We start from the raw sequence: 17,249 nt of genomic DNA on the forward strand, positions 1-17,249 counted from the left end.
CACATTCCCACAGCATTCACATCCCACAGTGTTCCTGCTTTACAATCCCATGGCCCCACATCCAAGCCAGGGCTCCTTTGCCCCTGTGGAGCCTAACCCCACAGCATTCCCATCCCACAATCCCACTCCCTTTATTTGACAGCAGCTCTGCTGGCAGAGATCCAGGTGTTCCACAGGTGTCCCCAGGTGTCCCTGTGCCACAGCCCTCCTGTGAACACCACCAGAGCCCAACTCAGGCATTCTGTTCTTCCTTCTGGCTCGAATGAGGCAGGCCAAGAAAGTTCAGAGCACTACTGAATTCCTCGCTTTTATTACAAAAATGGGAATGATCACTTTGATCAAAATGAAAAAAGTTTTGCTCACACCGTGTACATGAAAAACTCTAAATACAAAACTCATCCCAAACACAGTTTGTGCTTTTAAAAAAGAATGAAGGTGGTTTAATCCCTGCCCCCTCCCATGCTACAGAACCCGTGCTGGCAGCTCTGCCAAGGCCCCAATCCCAGCACAGCCCGGCCCTGGCACAGCTCCCTGGCATTGGGCTGGGAGCGGGACAAGCCTTGGCTCCAGCCCTGGGCCAGGGCAGCTCTGGGGCAAAACCAACCCAAACCCCCACAGCTTCACCCACTCAATTATGGAATCATGAGACCGACGACAATTCTTCTGATACTCCATAAATTAGTGCAGGGAATTAAAAAAATTATTTATGGTAAATGAGAATTGTACAGAGACCATTTATCAGTTACCAGCACACGAATCTTGCTTCACACATACCCTGTGAGCAGCGGCTCGGTTCACATGCAGAAGACCAAAAGCAGGTGGCACAACAGTTCCTTCACAGCCCAAAATTAGAAAAATATAATTTTTTTTATTCCATCTTTGTTGAAACTGCAGCACAGTGAACTCGGCTCCCTCGGGGATCAGGTTGTATGGTAATACTGTCCGTAATTCCAGGCGTTCTGGTAGTTGTACTGGAAGCAAACACAGCAGCAGCCACCACGTCAGTGCCTGCTGGGAGCCCCTGGGGCAGCACAGCCCCCCCAGCCCCTCTGTGCCAGCACAGCAGCCCTGGGGATGCAGGACAGCGGTGCCATTCCCTCAGGACAGATCCTCATCACAACACAATCCACATGTCCTGAGCTGGGAGGGACCCACAGGGATCACCCAGTGCAGCCCCGTCCCTGCAGACACCCCAACAATCCCAGCCTGGCACCCCTGTGCTCCTGGGGCTCTGGCAGCCTCGGGGCTGTGCCCATTCCCTGGGGAGCTTTTCCAGTGCTTGTTCCACCCTCTGGGGAAAGAACCCTTCCCTGATCTCCAGCCTGAGTTCCCCTGGCCTAGCTTCAAGGCTGCCATTCCTGCAGTGTTCTGCATGAAGCTCAGGGCATTTTTCCTGGCCTAGCACTGGACAGTCTGTGCTGGATGAGACTGCTCCCACTGCCTGACTTTGGCACGAATTCCTGACCTGGCTGCAGACAATGCCACAGCAGGGCTACCCATGGCTTGTGCCCCAGCTGTACCACTGCTCCCCCAGCTCTGGGAGCTCTGCAGTCTGAACAACACTTTTCACAACACCACCTCAAATCTGCCACGGATTTAAAAAACACATGGCTGTGGCAGCAGGGACATGGGTCAGTGAGGGCCTTGCCAGTGCTGGACTGGATGGTCTTAGAGGGCTTTTCCAACCCCAACAATTCTATTCCAAGCTAAAACGCCCTGGAGGAAGAGCCCCAGAGGACAAGCTGATTTTGCTGGTGCCATGTACCAGCAGAACCCATTCCAAGGCACTACAGGAATCACTGCCTGGCGACAGTCACTATCCAGGCACACAGGAAAGGGGCACCCCACGGCCAGTCTGGGCAGAACAGTTCCACACACCTCCCCCTGTGCCCTCCCTGTGTGACAGGACAATCACCAAACTGCTCCTTGCTCCATGCAGGAACACCGAGCACTTGTGGAGCACACCCACGAGGTGCCAGCACCCCAAGGAGCTGAGTTTTGTTTCCCAGGAGCTGCAAGTTTGCAGGCAGCCCCATACCTGGTACCAGGCGTTGTAGTTGTAGGCAGCCTGGTTGACCTGCATGTCCCCGTCCATGAGCTGTGCCGACGCCAGCCCCGTCTCCTCCGTCAGCAGCTTCTTCTCGTCCGGCTCCTCGGAGCTGCAGGGAACGAACAGAGCCTGTTCTGGCACCTCAGAGCAGAGCTGGGCAGCCTAAACTCTGCTCAGCTGGGTGCCCTGGGCCACAGGGGTGAGGGATGGACACTTTGGGCTGTGCTGCAGAACAGGCTGGCTTTAAAGCTGGTGCCCAAACTGAGACAGCAAAGGCACGGTCATGCTTAGAGATTGAGTTACTTTACCAGCACTGTTAGGCTCAACTCAACTCAAAAACTCAGTAACTCAAAAACTTATTTTCCAAAATTATTTCCATCCCTGGAAGTGTCCAAGGCCAGCACGGATGGAGCTCTGAGCAGCCTATGGAAGGTGTCCCTGTCCATGGCAAGTTTTAGGGCTTTAAGGTCCCTTCCAATGCAAACAATTCTGTGAATATTTAAGGCAGCACAGCTCTATTTAGCACACACTTCAAAGGACTAAAATAACGTGATTCTATTCTCACATCAGGGGGTTCAAAGCTGACAAACACCTCCACTGACAGCCTTAGAACCCCCCAGGGTGAGGCTGCTCCCTGCCCTGCCCAGGGCAGCTGGGCTCAGTCCGTACCCGTTCTCCGCCCGCCGCTTCAGCGTCTCCTGCTCCTTCAGCAGCGCCTGGTGCTCGTCGTAGGCGTCCAGGAGCCTGGGGAGAGCACAGCCAGTCAGGCCCTGCCAGTACCTGCAGCACCTGAGCAAAGCCTACTGGGAGCTCTAACAGTACAGCAAACTGCAATGTAACACATTCTAATGAGTGACCGCCAACAAACAGGGAAAGCCAACTTGGTTCTGTTCACAACAGCTCCAGTTCCCAACCGGCTCAACTTCCCTCACACTTTATGCAGTTTTTATCAAGCTCCTTTATGAAGAAGTTTTCTAGAAGTGATTTGTGATTCAGCTGCTCCTTTAGAGCCTGCTGGTGATGCCACCCACAGCAGCACAGAGATGTGGGAACCAGCATTTAAACACTGGAAATTATTGCAGCCTTTGCCCATTGAGCAGGGAAGAACAAGTGTGGTTAATGCAGCACAGGAGAGCCCTGGCTAATAATTCTCACAAGTATTGAAACACCCCCTCATCTGCAGCATCTCACAAAACCTGCAGCTTCTGACAGCGTGCTCTGGATGAAAAGCGTTCCTCATACTCAATTCTGTGCTCTGGGATTATTTGGGAACTGCAAAATTCTTTGTGTTGATCTGTCTCAGATCCTAAACTTGCACTGACTGGCTGCCATGCAGAGGCAGCAGAATTTAAGGACAGCTATTGTTAAAAACATACAAAGCAGAAAAACTGACTTGTCATTAATCCTTCTGGGTTATTTAGCTGAAAAATGTAAATAAAAACAATAGACAATTAAGAGGAAAAATACATTGTAGCATTGAATTAGAACTTGCATTTCTGGTGTATCCTCCCACAGAAGTGCACAGTTGTTGACAGTGCTGAACACTGAAAAAACTGACCAGTGCAGTTTTGGAAACAAGCAGCAGCTCCCAGGGAAGAGTCTCAAAGGACACCTGTGTCACAGAGCTGTCCCACTCCCCTGGGGAGCACCTCCCTCCATAGGGCTTAGGAAGGGGAAACCACAGGAAAACCTGGCAGGCAGCAGAGCTCTGCTCAGTGAGGGCACTTCAGATAAAAGGGGCAATTGTCTGAAAAGAATTCCTGTATAAAAATCTATTCCTGTTTACAAATCTATTCCTGTTTAACACCAGGAGGTTGCTTTAGAAAAGCAGCTGTTCCTTACAAAGAGCTGATGGCACAAATGAAATAATTTTACAGAAGCCACTACCCCACCCTTTTCCCAGCACTCTCCCAGTGACCCCAGCTTGGCCATTGCCCACAGGACATCTTACTTGTTCACATCAGACCCAAAATCTTCCAGGAATTCCACTTTTCTCTGTGAGAAGGTGATCCTCATTTTGATGGACAAGGCCCCATGGATGGCCTTGTCAAAGCAGCTCAGGATGTTCTCCTCATTCTGCTTGAGGTCACCACTGTATTCCATCTCCAGCAGGTTCAGGTACAGTTTGGTGTTTTCCTGTGCAAAACAGGCATTAGGAGGTGCACACCTGACCCTCCCAGCAGGTTTTTAACTCTGTTACACACCACAGTTCACCCCATCAACACACACAATGACAGGCAATAAAGGGATTTTCCTCCCCCTGGGCTGGTTTGTTGCACAAACACACCAGAAGTGACCAACACCACAAACCCAGGTGCTGCACTTTGCTGGCAGCATCTGAGTGCCAGATATTCCTGTGCTGACACCAAACCACCAAACACTGCCCCCACACCAATAACACTGAACACACTGAGAACGTTTAAGATTCTAAAAATTAAAATAAAGGTGCAAAGCACATCGTGCTTCTGGTGGGAAAAGGGTTCAAACTTCCAGATTCCCAAAGTGGGACGTGGCAACATCAGTTTAGAGGGACTGTTGTCTCCATGCAGTAATGGGACATTACATCCAGTTACAACACCTGTCATCACTGTTGCCACGTTTTACAAAATGCTTCAGAAACAGAGAAAGACACCAGGGTGGTTTGAGTTTTGGTAAGAGAGCTGAGAGGGAACACATACTTTGTCCAGTTCTATGGCTTCTGACAGCACTTTTCTTGCCTTTGGCAGGTTTTTCTGCACTTTGAAGAGGTGCCGGGCCAGTTTGATGGCATAGAAGGAGGCCTCACTGATGGACTTGGCATTCCTGACAGCATCTTCCAGCAGCTGCTCCGCCTCCTCCATGTTGCCGTGCCGGCGCTCCAGGCTCACCCTGCGCAGGCGGATCATGGCCAGCCCCAGGATGCACTCCTCAAACGTCTTCAGGATCCTTCTGGCTTCATCAATGTTGCCTGCAAGAGCAGGGAGATGCTTTAGGACAGGGCAGACCCCAGAGCTCCCCCAGCAGAGCCCCCCTGCTCTGTGGCAGGGCTGCCCTTACCCTGCTGCTCCTCGAAGGCTGCCCACAGCATGTGCACCATGGGCTTCTTGGGCAGGTGGATGGTGCAGGCCCTGCTGTACACGTGCCTCACGCCCTCGATGCTGTGGTTCTCCATGTATTTGGCATACTAGGGTTGGAAACAGAGCAGAGACCAGCCAGGTTAAAGCTTGTATTTGTCTCCAAGAACATGCCAGAACGATAAAATTCTTTTGTTTAAACCCATTCAGCACCTTTATGGAACCACTAGACTAGTTTCTGTAAGGAAGGACGTAGAGAGGCAACGCAGTTGGCAAATGCAGCAGTCAAATCTGGTTGCAAGCAGACCATCTCCTAATGCAACAGATATAGTTATAGATGAACAACGTTCCACAGGGTACAAGGGTTAGTCACCAGGTCAAGGTGTGCACCAGCAGAGCCGTGAGCTGCCGCCCTTACCTTGATCCAGAAGTCCTCATAGAGGGCACATGAAATGACACATCTCTCAAAGAGGACCACGACTCGCTCGTGAGTGCCATTCTCTATCTCAAACTCTAAGTACTCTTTCCAGTTTTTCAGCTGAATTTTCTCCAGAGGTTTTACATGAAAGTAAGGCCTCTTGATCTGCAAGAGTCACAGGATGCAACTGGTGATTACAAACACACCACCAAGGGGGTCAAACAATCAACAGCCACACAACCAACACTCAGCTCCTGCCATTTCAGTGACCAGGGCTCCGGGGACACCTCCTCATCTACTCAATCCAGGGTTATCCAGGTATGGATCAAGGGATTTACTGCAGTGATATTGCAGGCTAGAAACCTCCTTTCCTAGAGAGCTTCTGGAGTGCAAGTGTTTAGAGATGCTGGAGGAGGACCCAAGGCAGCCCAGGGGCAGTGACATTATGGACACACTGGACATTGCCCACATCCATCCACACAGGAGAAGTGCTCACTGTGGGACACCCAGCCCACAAATTCAACTCAGAATTTGGTTGAGAATCATGACAAGGAAAGACAGAGCACTGAACTGGACTTCCTATCAAATATTTACATCAATCTGGTTATAGTGAGACCACAAATTCAGCACCATTGTCTTGTTATGTTAACCCTCTTGTGGCTGCAAGAGGGACTGGGTGGGACAGAGCTCAGCACAGAAAATTAAACATTGCTCTGTTTAAATTGCAATTGCTTTGTCTGGCATCCTGCCAGAGATCCTTTGCTTTTGCTCACCATGTTTATTGCATTTGATTATCTCTCTCCTGTGCTGTAATTTCCTCTCAGATCCAAACCCATACAAGTGGATGAAGAACTTAGAGTAATTAAGGAGAATCCAATTCTTCAAAGCCACCTGAAATTTAAAGCCAATCCCTCCCTTCATGCTCCTCACTGATCTCTGGTGTGGAACCCAACACTCTGTGGCCATTTTGCCCAGCTCACAGTCCCATTCCTGCTGGGAACAGCTCTAGGGAACCCCCAGCCCTGGGTGGGCTCTGTGCTGTCCTTTATGGACAGGCTGAGCTCTGCAGGTGCAGCTCCCCCCAGCCCCAGCCCCTCGGGGCTCCAGAGCACACACTGCTGCTAACAAGAGCTCTCTGTGGCCAGCAGCAAGGGGACACTCAGCTTCCCACACCTTTCCTGCCCAATGCCCACAGTTCCAGGGTTCTCCCAGGTCCCACAGATTGGCAGCTTAAGGCTTCCCAAGGCAGGAATCTGGGACTCTGCTCTGCTCCCTGCTGCCACAGGTCACAGCTACAGAGCTACAGACAATGGCTCTGCCTGTGAGCTCCTGGGCTGTGGAGGCACCTGGCCAGCCCCACCCAGGGCAGGCAATCACCAGTTCTGACACCCAGCCTAGTAAAGAGTCTCTGAAAATCTGCCCCAGCTGGGTAACACAATGGACTCTTTAGAATAAGAAGTAAAGTTAAAACAAGAACCATGTTTGCCAGGAAGAAAAATATAAAGACTGAGATGAAAACCTCCTGTTGTTTTTTCAAATGGAATCCAACCTAACTCTACAGCAAAAGCTGTATATTTGCTGTGATCAAATTATTAGTTTAATTAATTACTTTTAATACATTATACAGAGGAGGTCCAAAACAAAAGCTACCTGATTAAGTGTGTAATGTTACAATACAAAACCACAGGAGTTTCATTCTCCTCTGAGACCAGGCTTACCTTTCAAAGGGAGTCCCCTCCATGCCCTCATGCCTCTGCACCACCCCAAGGCATGAGCAGCACTAACTCCCAGGACTCACTGGCTTAGCAAACATTACAGCACCTTGCCTCTCTCCAAGCACTGCTCTGAGATCTTTACATCACCAGGTGCCTCTTCACAAGAAAAACGGCAGAGAAGTGAAACTGTTCCAACTTTGAGTCTCTGTTCAATCCCCTCCCAGCAGTTTAAGTTAAGGCTGTTTCACACAATTCCCAGCTCCCAGTCCTGCTCCCAAACCACTGCTGGTGCTGCCTCACACAAACCCCACCCCACTTACCGCTTCCTCAAACGTCCACCTCTTACTGACTTCATGCTCGTTGTGGTTAAATATCTCCTGATGGATCTCAATGATTCTGTGCCTCATGTTCTCTATCTCAGTGATCAGCTAGAACAGAATGGCAGAAAATGTAACACAAGCAGACATGCTATCACCTTCGTAACTGCCTCCTGTGCCAGGGACGTGCATGGATTCTCCCTGAGCAGCCAGGGGAGGGCTGGGAGCTTCTTCTCCACTCTGCCTGATGGAGCCCTGGGCCTTAGCACACACAGCTGAACTGGTGTTTATCCAGTGCTAAAGATGACAAGAGATTAAGGATGGATTTGGATCCAAGTCAGCCCTGGTTTCAGTGTGTCTGCGTTTTCACCAGCAGCAATTCCTCTGGACAGCTCCAGGCTTTCCTAGGCCTGTAACAGTCTGAACCTGCCCAGGCCACTGCTGATGAGGAGCTTTTTAGACCACAGATATCAATCTGCTGACCTGGAATAATTACTGTTTGTTCCTTAGGTTTTGTACACCACTCCTTTCATTTTCTAACACATTTTTTTAACACCCCTGCACTTCTCAGCACTGGAAGGGGCTGTCCAGTTAGCATGCAAGCCACAGGGCAGCGATGTGCAGGAGCTCTCTGGGCACAGCTCAGGTGCCCCAGAGAAGGACAGGGTGCCAGTGCCCACCCCATGCAGGTGCCTTGATGGGGTCAGTGATACCCTCAGGGCACTGGTGTGCAGGAGCTCTCTGGGCACAGTTTGAGTGGCTGTAGTGGAAGCCCTGCCCCAGCCCCAGGGAAGGGCAGAGGTGCCTGTGCAGGTGCCTTGGCAGGGTAGGTGATGCCCTCAGTGCCACAGGGCACTGCTGTGCAGGAGCTCTCTGGGCACAGCCCAGCCCCAGCAGACTGAGCTGGCTGCAGTGCAAGGCCTGGCCAGCCCAGAAGGGCAGGGTGGTGCTGTGTGCAGTACCTTGGCAGGTTCAGTGATGTCCTCAGTGCCACAGAGCTGGCTGCAGTGCAAGGCCTGGCCAGCCCAGAAGGGCAGGGTGGTGCTGTGTGCAGTACCTTGGTGGGTCAGTGATGCCCTCAGTGTCACAGAGCTGGCTGCAGTGCAAGGCCTGGCCAGCCCAGAAGGGCAGGGTGGTGCTGTGTGCAGTACCTTGGCAGGTTCAGTGATGCCCTCAGTGCCACCGAGCTGGCTGCAGTGGAAGGCATGGCCAGCCCAGAAGGGCAGGGTGGTGCTGTGTGCAGTACCTTGGCGGGGACGGTGATGCCCTCAGTGTCACAGAGCTGGCTGCAGTGCAAGGCCTGGCCAGCCCAGAGGGGCAGGGTGGTGCTGTGTGCAGTACCTTGGCAGGTTCAGTGTGCCCTCAGTGCCACAGAGCTGGCTGCAGTGCAAGGCCTGGCCAGCCCAGAGGGGCAGGGTGGTGCTGTGTGCAGTACCTTGGCAGGTTCAGTGTGCCCTCAGTGCCACAGAGCTGGCTGCAGTGCAAGGCCTGGCCAGCCCAGAGGGGCAGGGTGGTGCTGTGTGCAGTACCTTGGCAGGTTCAGTATGCCCTCAGTGTCACAGAGCTGGCTGCAGTGCAAGGCCTGGCCAGCCCAGAGGGGCAGGGTGGTGCTGTGTGCAGTACCTTGGCGGGGTCGGTGATGTCCTCGGTGCCGCAGGGCAGCTCGTCCCCGTCCTCGCCGCTGTGGCCGCTGGCGGCCGCCAGCTCCCGGCGCAGCTGCACAAACTGCTCTGTGGTCAGGAAGTCTCGGGGCAGGTTGTTCTGGATGTGCTCTTTAAACCTAGCAAAAGCCACAAAGAGGCACTGCAAAGGGGCTGTTTCACACTGCACTGCTGCCCAACAGGGCACAGCTGTGAATCCCAGGGGGTTCTGCTTTGCTCCATGGCCCCTGAGTGACACCAAGTGCTGCCAGCTCACACCCACAACTGCCAGCACCCATCACCCTCACAAGTGTCGTGTGCCAAAGGACAGAACCCTTGCCATGGAAAAGAGATGGCAAAGGACAAAATCAGTTATAAAGGAAATAATTGATTTCCCACACCAAGAGATGTGGGAAAGACTGCGTGCAATTTAACTGAGGTTGCTGCTCAAGTCTCCCTACCAATGCAGAATTCCACTGTCTAAAACTTAACCAGGATTCCTCTTTAGTCAGTTAAATTGGTGCTTCACCACACTTGGGCATTGCACAAGCAATAAAGTCCAGAACTGCTCATTCTGATTTCTCAAAGACATCCTCTCTCTTCTCCCCCACACTTCCAAAGCCTGTCCTTATTCCACAACAAAACCTCTGAATTTACCTAAAACCAAATTCCTCAAATGTGCATCAGTACTTTCAAACAATCAGTCCAACTGCCTGAGTATGTAAGTAAATAACTACATGAACCTGTTCCAAGTTCTCGTGCTCATGGCATGAACTGCCTGCTCTCCCTTTACCTCTGGAAGTGATGGCTGTAGAGCTGCGTTGGGATTCCCAGGATGCGGTCATAGATGGATGTAACTTCCCTTAGGTTTCCCTGGTCATTTTCCCAGTTTATATACATTTCCCAGAGTCTGTCAGAACGGAAATCTGTCCCAGCAGCCAGCACTGCGTGTTCATAGGCTCTGGAAAAGGAAAGGTTTTACACTGGTTTCTGGATACCAGGACCAGAAGGAAAGGAAAGTCCTGGCCCTTATTAAAGGTTATGAGCATCCTCATTTCCTTGAAACTAGACTTATATTAATTATTTACATACTTCAGAGTGTTTTCCAGATATTTACAGAAAGGTGTCTAGAGATTCCGAAAGCTCACACTCATTTTTTGCCTCCAGCACTTCCACAACAGAACAAGTACAGGCAACAGCAAAAGCCACTGGCAGGAACACAAGATATTAGGAAAATACACAACCTTTACCACTTCTGTGTTGTACAGACTCCAAACCCACGAGTGCAGCAGCGTGACACCAAAAGCTGTGCAGCAATTCTGCACATTGGTTCAGATTCAATTCCAGTTCAATTAAGCCTTCTTCTGATCAAACTCTAGCCCAACCCTTTAACTGGGTCCACTGCCAGCCACAGCCAGCAGACACACTCCTAGCCCTACCCTGGAAACGCCAAGGAATTAAATTCCAGGATTCCAAATGCTGCACTAAGTAATTCTTAATATGTCTTCAGACATCCAGTCTGAAGCTCTCAAGCTTCTTCCCCTTGACCACACTGGACAGTCTCCCCCTTCTTATGGAAATTGGCTCCATCACCTCTTAATTTAAAAACCCTTACAGTGACACCAGGTTGTCATAATTCTGCCCCTTGTCCTAAAAACACAATAACCTGATCCCAGTGGTGTGTATGGGTATCAGGCTCCCAACTCACCCCCTGATGGTACTGTTAGTTTCAGGATCAGCAGGGTCCAAAGTCTCCTTTAGGAAGTTAATATAATGTATCCAAAGATCAACACTAAGAGGAATTGCCTGAAGCCCTCGGCGATAGACCTATGAAGAGAACATGAACTGTACTTCAAATCCTTAATGGGGTCCTAAGAGAGAGGCAACACTGTGTTATCCGGTGAACCTTAGAAATACTAATTACTGGAATTTTGTTTAAATAATCTACCATTACCATTCGGGTGGAGGTTGGATAGAACATGGCAATGTTCTGATCTCCACGTGCGGAGTCTTGATCTTCAAAGCGCAGCGGTCCCTGCATTCTGACCAGGTTGTGTGGGCAGGCTTTGGGGTACAGACCATAGGGCACAGACCCATTAGAGCATCATTGACAGCGTCTGACCAAAAATGCAATAAGATGGAGCAATTGTGACCAGCAAACCAACTATTATTGTTTTGAAAATGAGTAATAAATGGAAGTGACAGAAAAGCCCTGCCCTACTTGTTAAGCTGCAGTGTAATACAGAGGCTTGCACTGCAAAGCTTGACAAACTGTAGAGGTTTAACGCACCTGCCAACAAAGAGAGAGAACATTAGCTCCAAATGCCACAGCTGTGACACGTGCAAACACGTCCCTCGCGCCCTGGCCGTGCAGGGCAGGCACTGGCAGCCCAATGACTCGCAGTGGGACAGTCATTGGTGGCTTTGGGACTGGTGGCAGCGCTGGCCCCGGGCCCTACGTACCTCGTCTGACTGCTTGACGTTGTCGTGGCGCTTCTCCAGGTCCGCGTACTTCTTCCAGTACCCATAGCAGTAGGGGTAGTGTGAGAAAAACCTGTCAAAGGCTTTCCTGGCTGCTGGCAAGTGGTTCTGTGGGAAACAGAGTGAGCACAATCAGTGCTTCCCTTAGCAACAGCTTCAGGTTATTTTAAATACAATTATTAACACTGTGTTAGAAATGCCTGGTGTTATTTTGACATTGACAACCCAGGCTACTGGAAGGTGTCCCTGAACATGCCAGGGGGTGGAGCTGGATGAGCTTTTTAAGGTCACTTCCAACCCAAACCATCCCAGCATTTTATGATTAAATGACAGCAGTGGCAAGGACGGCTGCCTTAAATCAGTGTCTGTGACAGCTTGCTGCCCATTCTACATTTGCCACTGGAATTCCACGACTTTAGTTTTCTTTGTTTATTTATTTCAGGGAAACTGAAAGACAAGGGCAGGTACTAACCTCCTGCTCTACGTACTGCAGTAAATAAACCCATCCTGTGAAATCCTGTGGATTGTCCTCTACTACTTTCCAAAACTTGTCAAAATCCGGAGGGAAGTCAGCCTCGATATCTGTGGTCTGTAAGCTCTCAATGTTTGGGATTTCGCTCTCCTGCGTGTTGTCCTCGTTGAGGTCTGGGGAGCTGTCTGGGGACTGCTCCATCTCGGTGACACTCATGATCTCGGTGCTGAAGTCCATGTGCTGCTCCTCGGCCGCGCTCTCGGCCTCGGGCTCCGCGCTCTCATTGCCCACAGTTGGCTGCTCCTCCTCCGTGCTCTCTGCGTTCTCCATGGCACCGCTGTGAGACTGGATCCTGGGGGAACAGCTCCCTTCAGTACTCCTGGGGCACAGCTGGGCTGAGATCCCAGCTCAGTGCTCCAGGCATCCCTGCATGTCACCACCACCCCCATGGCACCTGCCTCACACATCAGCCTGGCTCAACAAGAAAAAATATTAACGGCATCGATTTTCACATCTGCACATACAAATCATTGTGGGTGTAGGGGGATGGAATATAGGTAAATAAAGGAAGTATAGAATGTAATCTTACCCCCTAAAGAGTTGCAGCTGAACCAATTACTAAAGATTAGGAGCAGGCCTGATGTTAACAGGCCACAGCTGTAGCCAGTAAGAAGAGTGTTATACAAGGGTGGATTGGTTGGCTGAGGAGAACTGGAGTCAGTCAGGTACTGTGAGGACAAGGAAGAGTCAGTGTCTGGAGGAGCTGCCCATGAGAAACATCAAGGAGGTACAAAACTCTGGCAATATGGAACCCTTGCAATGTAATGACAACAGTGGGTTTCTAAAAACCTATCACGGGAGCTAACAAGGTATAAAAGTGAAACATGACAGTATTCCTGTAAGAGTCCAGTGGAAGTTTATCCTAAATAAAGAATTATGTTCAAATTCCATCGAAACATTAAGGCTGGAAAAGCTGGCTGAGACCATCAGGTCCAAATCACTCCAGCAGTGCCAGGGCCACCACGGACCCATGTCCCTAAATTCATTCAATTTTCCTACTCAGTACAAGTCAGTAAATTCTTTGTGAAATAAACAGGTGTTAAAAGGTGCCCACAACACCAGGCTAAAGCAAAGACAAGAATGCCTGTCAGCACCAACTCAGTCCCCATTAGTGATGTCCAAGCACACCCAGTAGCACCAGAGAGCCACAGAAATGCTCTGGCAGCCCCTGACCTGCAGCCCCTCAGTCCCAGGTGCTTCCTCCCGGCCCTTGGGACAACTCCTGCTTCCTCCCACTCCTTTGACGTCCCTGCCAAGAGCCACGGCCTGGCCCTGCCCTGCTGTGCCAGCACCAGGCCGGCCTGACCTGGCTGGGTGCCAGCCAGCCTGGGCTGATCCCAGCCTTCCCTCCCAGAGCTGGGGCAGGGACACTGAGCCAAGCCTGCTCCATGCCCCGGGTGGCTCTGTGCCCCCAGGGACACCACCCTGCAGGACACAAGAGCTCCCAGCTCTGAGTGCAGCTGCCATGAAGGACAGTGCTGGACTGACATCCTCACACGCTGCACTGCACTCCTGGCTCCTCCTGTGCTCTCCTTGCAGCAGGTGGCAAATACAGTTGGGATTTCAAAAAGAAAGCACAAGCCCAGAAGTCTCCAGAGTTCTTTCACACTGAAAACCTGAAGAGACAACACGCAGAGCACTGCTTTCACTTCAACAAGGGCATGGAGAAGACACTGCTACATACTGGGGTGAAGTTCTTGCCAGAAAGGAAAAATTTCTCTCACTTATCTTCAGCAGCTTCAATTCTTGGGATAACAGCTCCTGTTTTCCCAGGAGTTCACCAAGCCAAGGAACTTTGGCACAATGTTCAAGAGTCCATGTGGCCTACGCTGCAAGTTTTCTAATAACTGCTTTTTAAAGTATTTCTGCTCTCCATGGTTAGGCAGCCATGGCTGGGAGCAGCCTGGAGTAGTGGTGGGCGTCCCTGCTCACGGCAGGGGGTGGAACTCCATGGGCTTTGCAGTGTCTGCCAGCCCAAACCATTCGGTGACTCTCGATTTTGAGAAAAAAACCCTCATTTGTAACATGAAGTTATACATTAAGTATCAAAGAGTATCACTGTGCCTTTCCCAGTGCAACAGGCAGAGATCTGAATCACTCAAAGGCTGCTGCACTTCTGAGGGTGCCTCATGCAGGTTCTAAAACCGAGTGGAAAGGGGAGGGAGTGACACAAACCGCAGCCCCAACACTAGAAAAAATAGTTTCAAGGCTATTTACAGCTCTAAAATTTAATGTAACAGTGACAGAGGTAACTAGTGATGGGATGAGAGGAAATGGCTTCAAATTGCACCAGGAGAGGCTCATGTTGGATATTGGAGAAATTTCTTCATGACAAGGCTGTCCAGCCCTGGCACAGCTGCCCAGTCCACATCCCTGGGGAGGATTTTATTTAAATCCCTGGAGGGATTTAAAGCCCTGTGCACGTTGCACTTGGGGACACGAGGTGGCCTTGGCTGCACGGGAGAATGGCTGGACTTAATGATCAGCCTTAACAATTCCATGGATTCTGTCATCATTAGAAATGCAGTAATTCACAACCTAAACTTATTCTGATGTTTAACAGATGTTTTCTCTCTCTAGCTGATTCAGAACACATATTCCATCTTAAAAAAACAGCTCTCCAAATCCAGGTGTATTCAGATGAGGAGGGAAAAAAGGATGAGGGAGAAGCTGTAGGGATGGGCACACAAGGGCTGGGCTTGTGAAAACTCACAAGGATTGGCACACGTGGCTTCAAACTGAAACCAAGTCTGTCTGACAGCTCTCCCAGCCAAACGCCTTCCAGTCTGAGATCCCTGGCATATCCCAAAATCTGAGAGCAATCCATGGCTTAAACCAGCCAATGCAACAGGTCACCAAGGTCCAGGGGTGGGGCACACCAGGGAAACTTCATTCCGGGGTTCCCACCTTAACCTTTATTCCCCCACCTTAACTCCAGGGGTTTTCACGTTAATTCCAAAGATTTGACATCACACAGGCTAAACAACTGAATCAGAGTATCAGACAGCTACACACACTGGTATGAAATAATTGATGCCAACAGGTATTACTCAGCCTGTTACCAGCAAAAGACTGCTGTACACAAAACTGCCGCTCATAAACGTGAATGAACTAATGGGAAAAAACCAGGGAAACTGCAGAGGGGCAGGAATGCGGCGCCTTATCTGAGCTCTGCCCAGAACGCTCCATTCACACCCCTGATAAGGCGCTGCTGGATCCACCCGGGGCAGGGCCGGCGCTGCCCGGGCCCAGCGCGGCTGGGCCGGGATTGGGTTTGAATCACGGAATCATTTACTGGAAAAGCCCTTCAAGGCCATCGAGTCCCAGCTGTGCCCGATCCCCACCTCGCCACCAGCCCAGAGCTCTGAGTGCCACGTCCAGGCATTCCTTGGACACCTCCAGGGATGGGCACTCCAAACCTCGCTAGGCAGCCCCTGCCAAGGCCCGAGCACCCTTTCCATGGGGAAATTCCTGAAGATGTCCACCGTGAGCCTGCCCTGGCCCAGCCTGAGGCCGTTCCCTCTCCATCAGGGCCTCTCGGGGCCCAGTCTGAGCAATAACGTCACAAACCGCGCGGCGCGGAGCGGTTCGCCAGGGCCCGTTACTCGCCCAGCGGCCGTTCAACGCAGACAACGGGGATACAAGGATACCACAGGGATACCGGGATACACCCCCACGGCAGAGTTCCCCTCACGAGCAAAGCCGAGGCCTGGCAGCGGCCGCGGGGCCCACACGGCGCTCGGAGCGCCCCGCGCGCGGCCCGGCCCGGCCCGGCCCAGCCTCCGCCCGCCTCGGCCTCCCGCCCCGGCTGTCCCTCGGCTCGGGTGCTCCCGGCCGCTGTGGGAGCTCCCCGCTCTCCTCCCCTTGACCCCTCGCTGCCGCAGTCCCTCGCCCCTCGCCGGTACCTGCCGGGGCCGCCACAGCCGCCGCCGCCGCCGCCGCCTCGCCCGGGCCTCACGCACCGCGCACGCGCACAGCGCCCCGCGCGCGCGCACCGCCCGCGAGCCCGCCTGCCCCCGCGCGTGCGCACCGGCCGCCCCCAGCGCCCGCCCCTTCCCGCCAAATGGCGCCGGTCCTTGAGGGGCAGGGCTGTGACAGAGCCCGGTACGGGAATAGATACAACCCGGTAAAGGGAATAGAATAAATACAGCCCCCAATGGAAACACATCCCAAAATCATTTGGATGGGAAGACACTTCCAAGATAACCCAGTCCCGCTGTCCACGCAGCAATGTCACTGTAGCCCTCAAACCACTAAACCATGTCACCCACAGCATGGCCAGGAATTCCTGGGACACCTGCAGGGATGGGCACTGCAACCCTCCCTGGGCAGTTCCTGAGCCCCCTTTCCATGGGGAAATTCCTGCTGTGCCCACCCTGAGCTGCCCTGGCCCAGCCTGAGGCCGTTCCCTCTGCTCCTGTCCCTGTGCCCTGGAGCAGAGCCCGACCCCCCCGGCTGTGCCCTCCTGGCAGGAGCTGTGCAGAGCCACAAGGGCCCCCTGAGCCTCCTTTGCTCCAGGCTGAGCCCCTGCCCAGCTCCCTCAGGGATTCTGCAGCCCCTGCCCAGCTCCCTCAGGGATTCTGCAGCCCCTGCCCAGCTCCCTCAGGGATTCTGCAGCCTCTGCCCAGCTCCCTCAGGGATTCTCCAGCCCCTGCCCGGCTCCCTCAGGGATTCTGCAGCCCCTGCCCGGCTCCCTCAGGGATTCTGCAGCCCCTGCCCAGCTCCCTCAGGGATTCTGCAGCCCCTGCCCAGCTCCCTCAGGGATTCTGCAGCTCCTGCCCAGCTCCCTCAGGGATTCTCCAGCCCCTGCCCAGCTCCGTTCCCTCCCCTGAACATGCTCCAGCTCCTCCATGTCCCTTTTAAAGTGAGGGGCCCAGAGCCAATCCCAGGATTGGAGGTGCCTCGGCAGTGCCAGCACAGGGGGACAGCCACTGTCCTGGCCCTGCTGCCACACTATTCCTGGTCCAGGCCAGGTGCCTTTGGCCTCTTGCCCACCTTGGCACATCTGGGCTCACGTTCAGCCACTGTCACCGGGTTTCTTCG

General features: G+C 52.4%; 1 protein-coding gene and 1 non-coding gene across 3 annotated transcripts; both read right to left on the bottom strand.

Moving 5' to 3' along the window:
• Window positions 1-281: 281 nt before the first annotated feature.
• Window positions 282-16,234, bottom strand: PRPF39 (pre-mRNA processing factor 39). Of its 2 annotated transcripts, XM_054634150.2 has the most exons (14): window positions 16,112-16,234; window positions 12,147-12,498; window positions 11,657-11,782; window positions 10,902-11,020; window positions 9,987-10,154; window positions 9,177-9,333; window positions 7,557-7,664; window positions 5,522-5,686; window positions 5,087-5,213; window positions 4,729-4,997; window positions 4,002-4,186; window positions 2,720-2,794; window positions 2,039-2,159; window positions 282-971 (listed from the first exon to the last, which is right to left on the bottom strand). In XM_054634150.2, exons 2-14 carry the CDS (start codon window positions 12,474-12,476, stop codon window positions 921-923), a joined length of 2,001 nt encoding a protein of 666 aa, XP_054490125.2. In that variant the 5' UTR covers window positions 12,477-12,498; window positions 16,112-16,234; the 3' UTR covers window positions 282-920. The 2 variants fall into 2 exon arrangements, with proteins under 2 accessions (XP_054490125.2, XP_077037016.1); XM_077180901.1 differs by lacking the exons at window positions 11,657-11,782; window positions 12,147-12,498; window positions 16,112-16,234 and adding an exon at window positions 11,148-11,591.
• On the bottom strand, window positions 4,561-4,646 carry LOC129122294 (small nucleolar RNA SNORD127). The gene has a single exon (XR_008534564.1). It is a non-coding gene; the product is annotated as a small nucleolar RNA SNORD127 (small nucleolar RNA).
• Window positions 16,235-17,249: the final 1,015 nt, after the last annotated feature.

This window comes from Agelaius phoeniceus, chromosome 6 (genome assembly GCF_051311805.1).
Source record: "Agelaius phoeniceus isolate bAgePho1 chromosome 6, bAgePho1.hap1, whole genome shotgun sequence".
NCBI classification, from domain to species: Eukaryota; Metazoa; Chordata; class Aves; order Passeriformes; family Icteridae; genus Agelaius; species Agelaius phoeniceus.

Bases quoted from the DNA above. Each gene is read 5' to 3' on its own strand.
- PRPF39 (XM_054634150.2), bottom strand. From the start codon at position 12,476: ATGGAGAACGCAGAGAGCACGGAGGAGGAGCAGCCAACTGTGGGCAAT. The intron at 5,214-5,521 runs GTAAGGGCGGCA...TTCCAACCCTAG, and splicing joins ATGAGGACTTCTGGATCAAG to TATGCCAAATACATGGAGAA. The intron at 4,187-4,728 runs GTATGTGTTCCC...TGTTTTGCACAG, and splicing joins AAGCCATAGAACTGGACAAA to GAAAACACCAAACTGTACCT.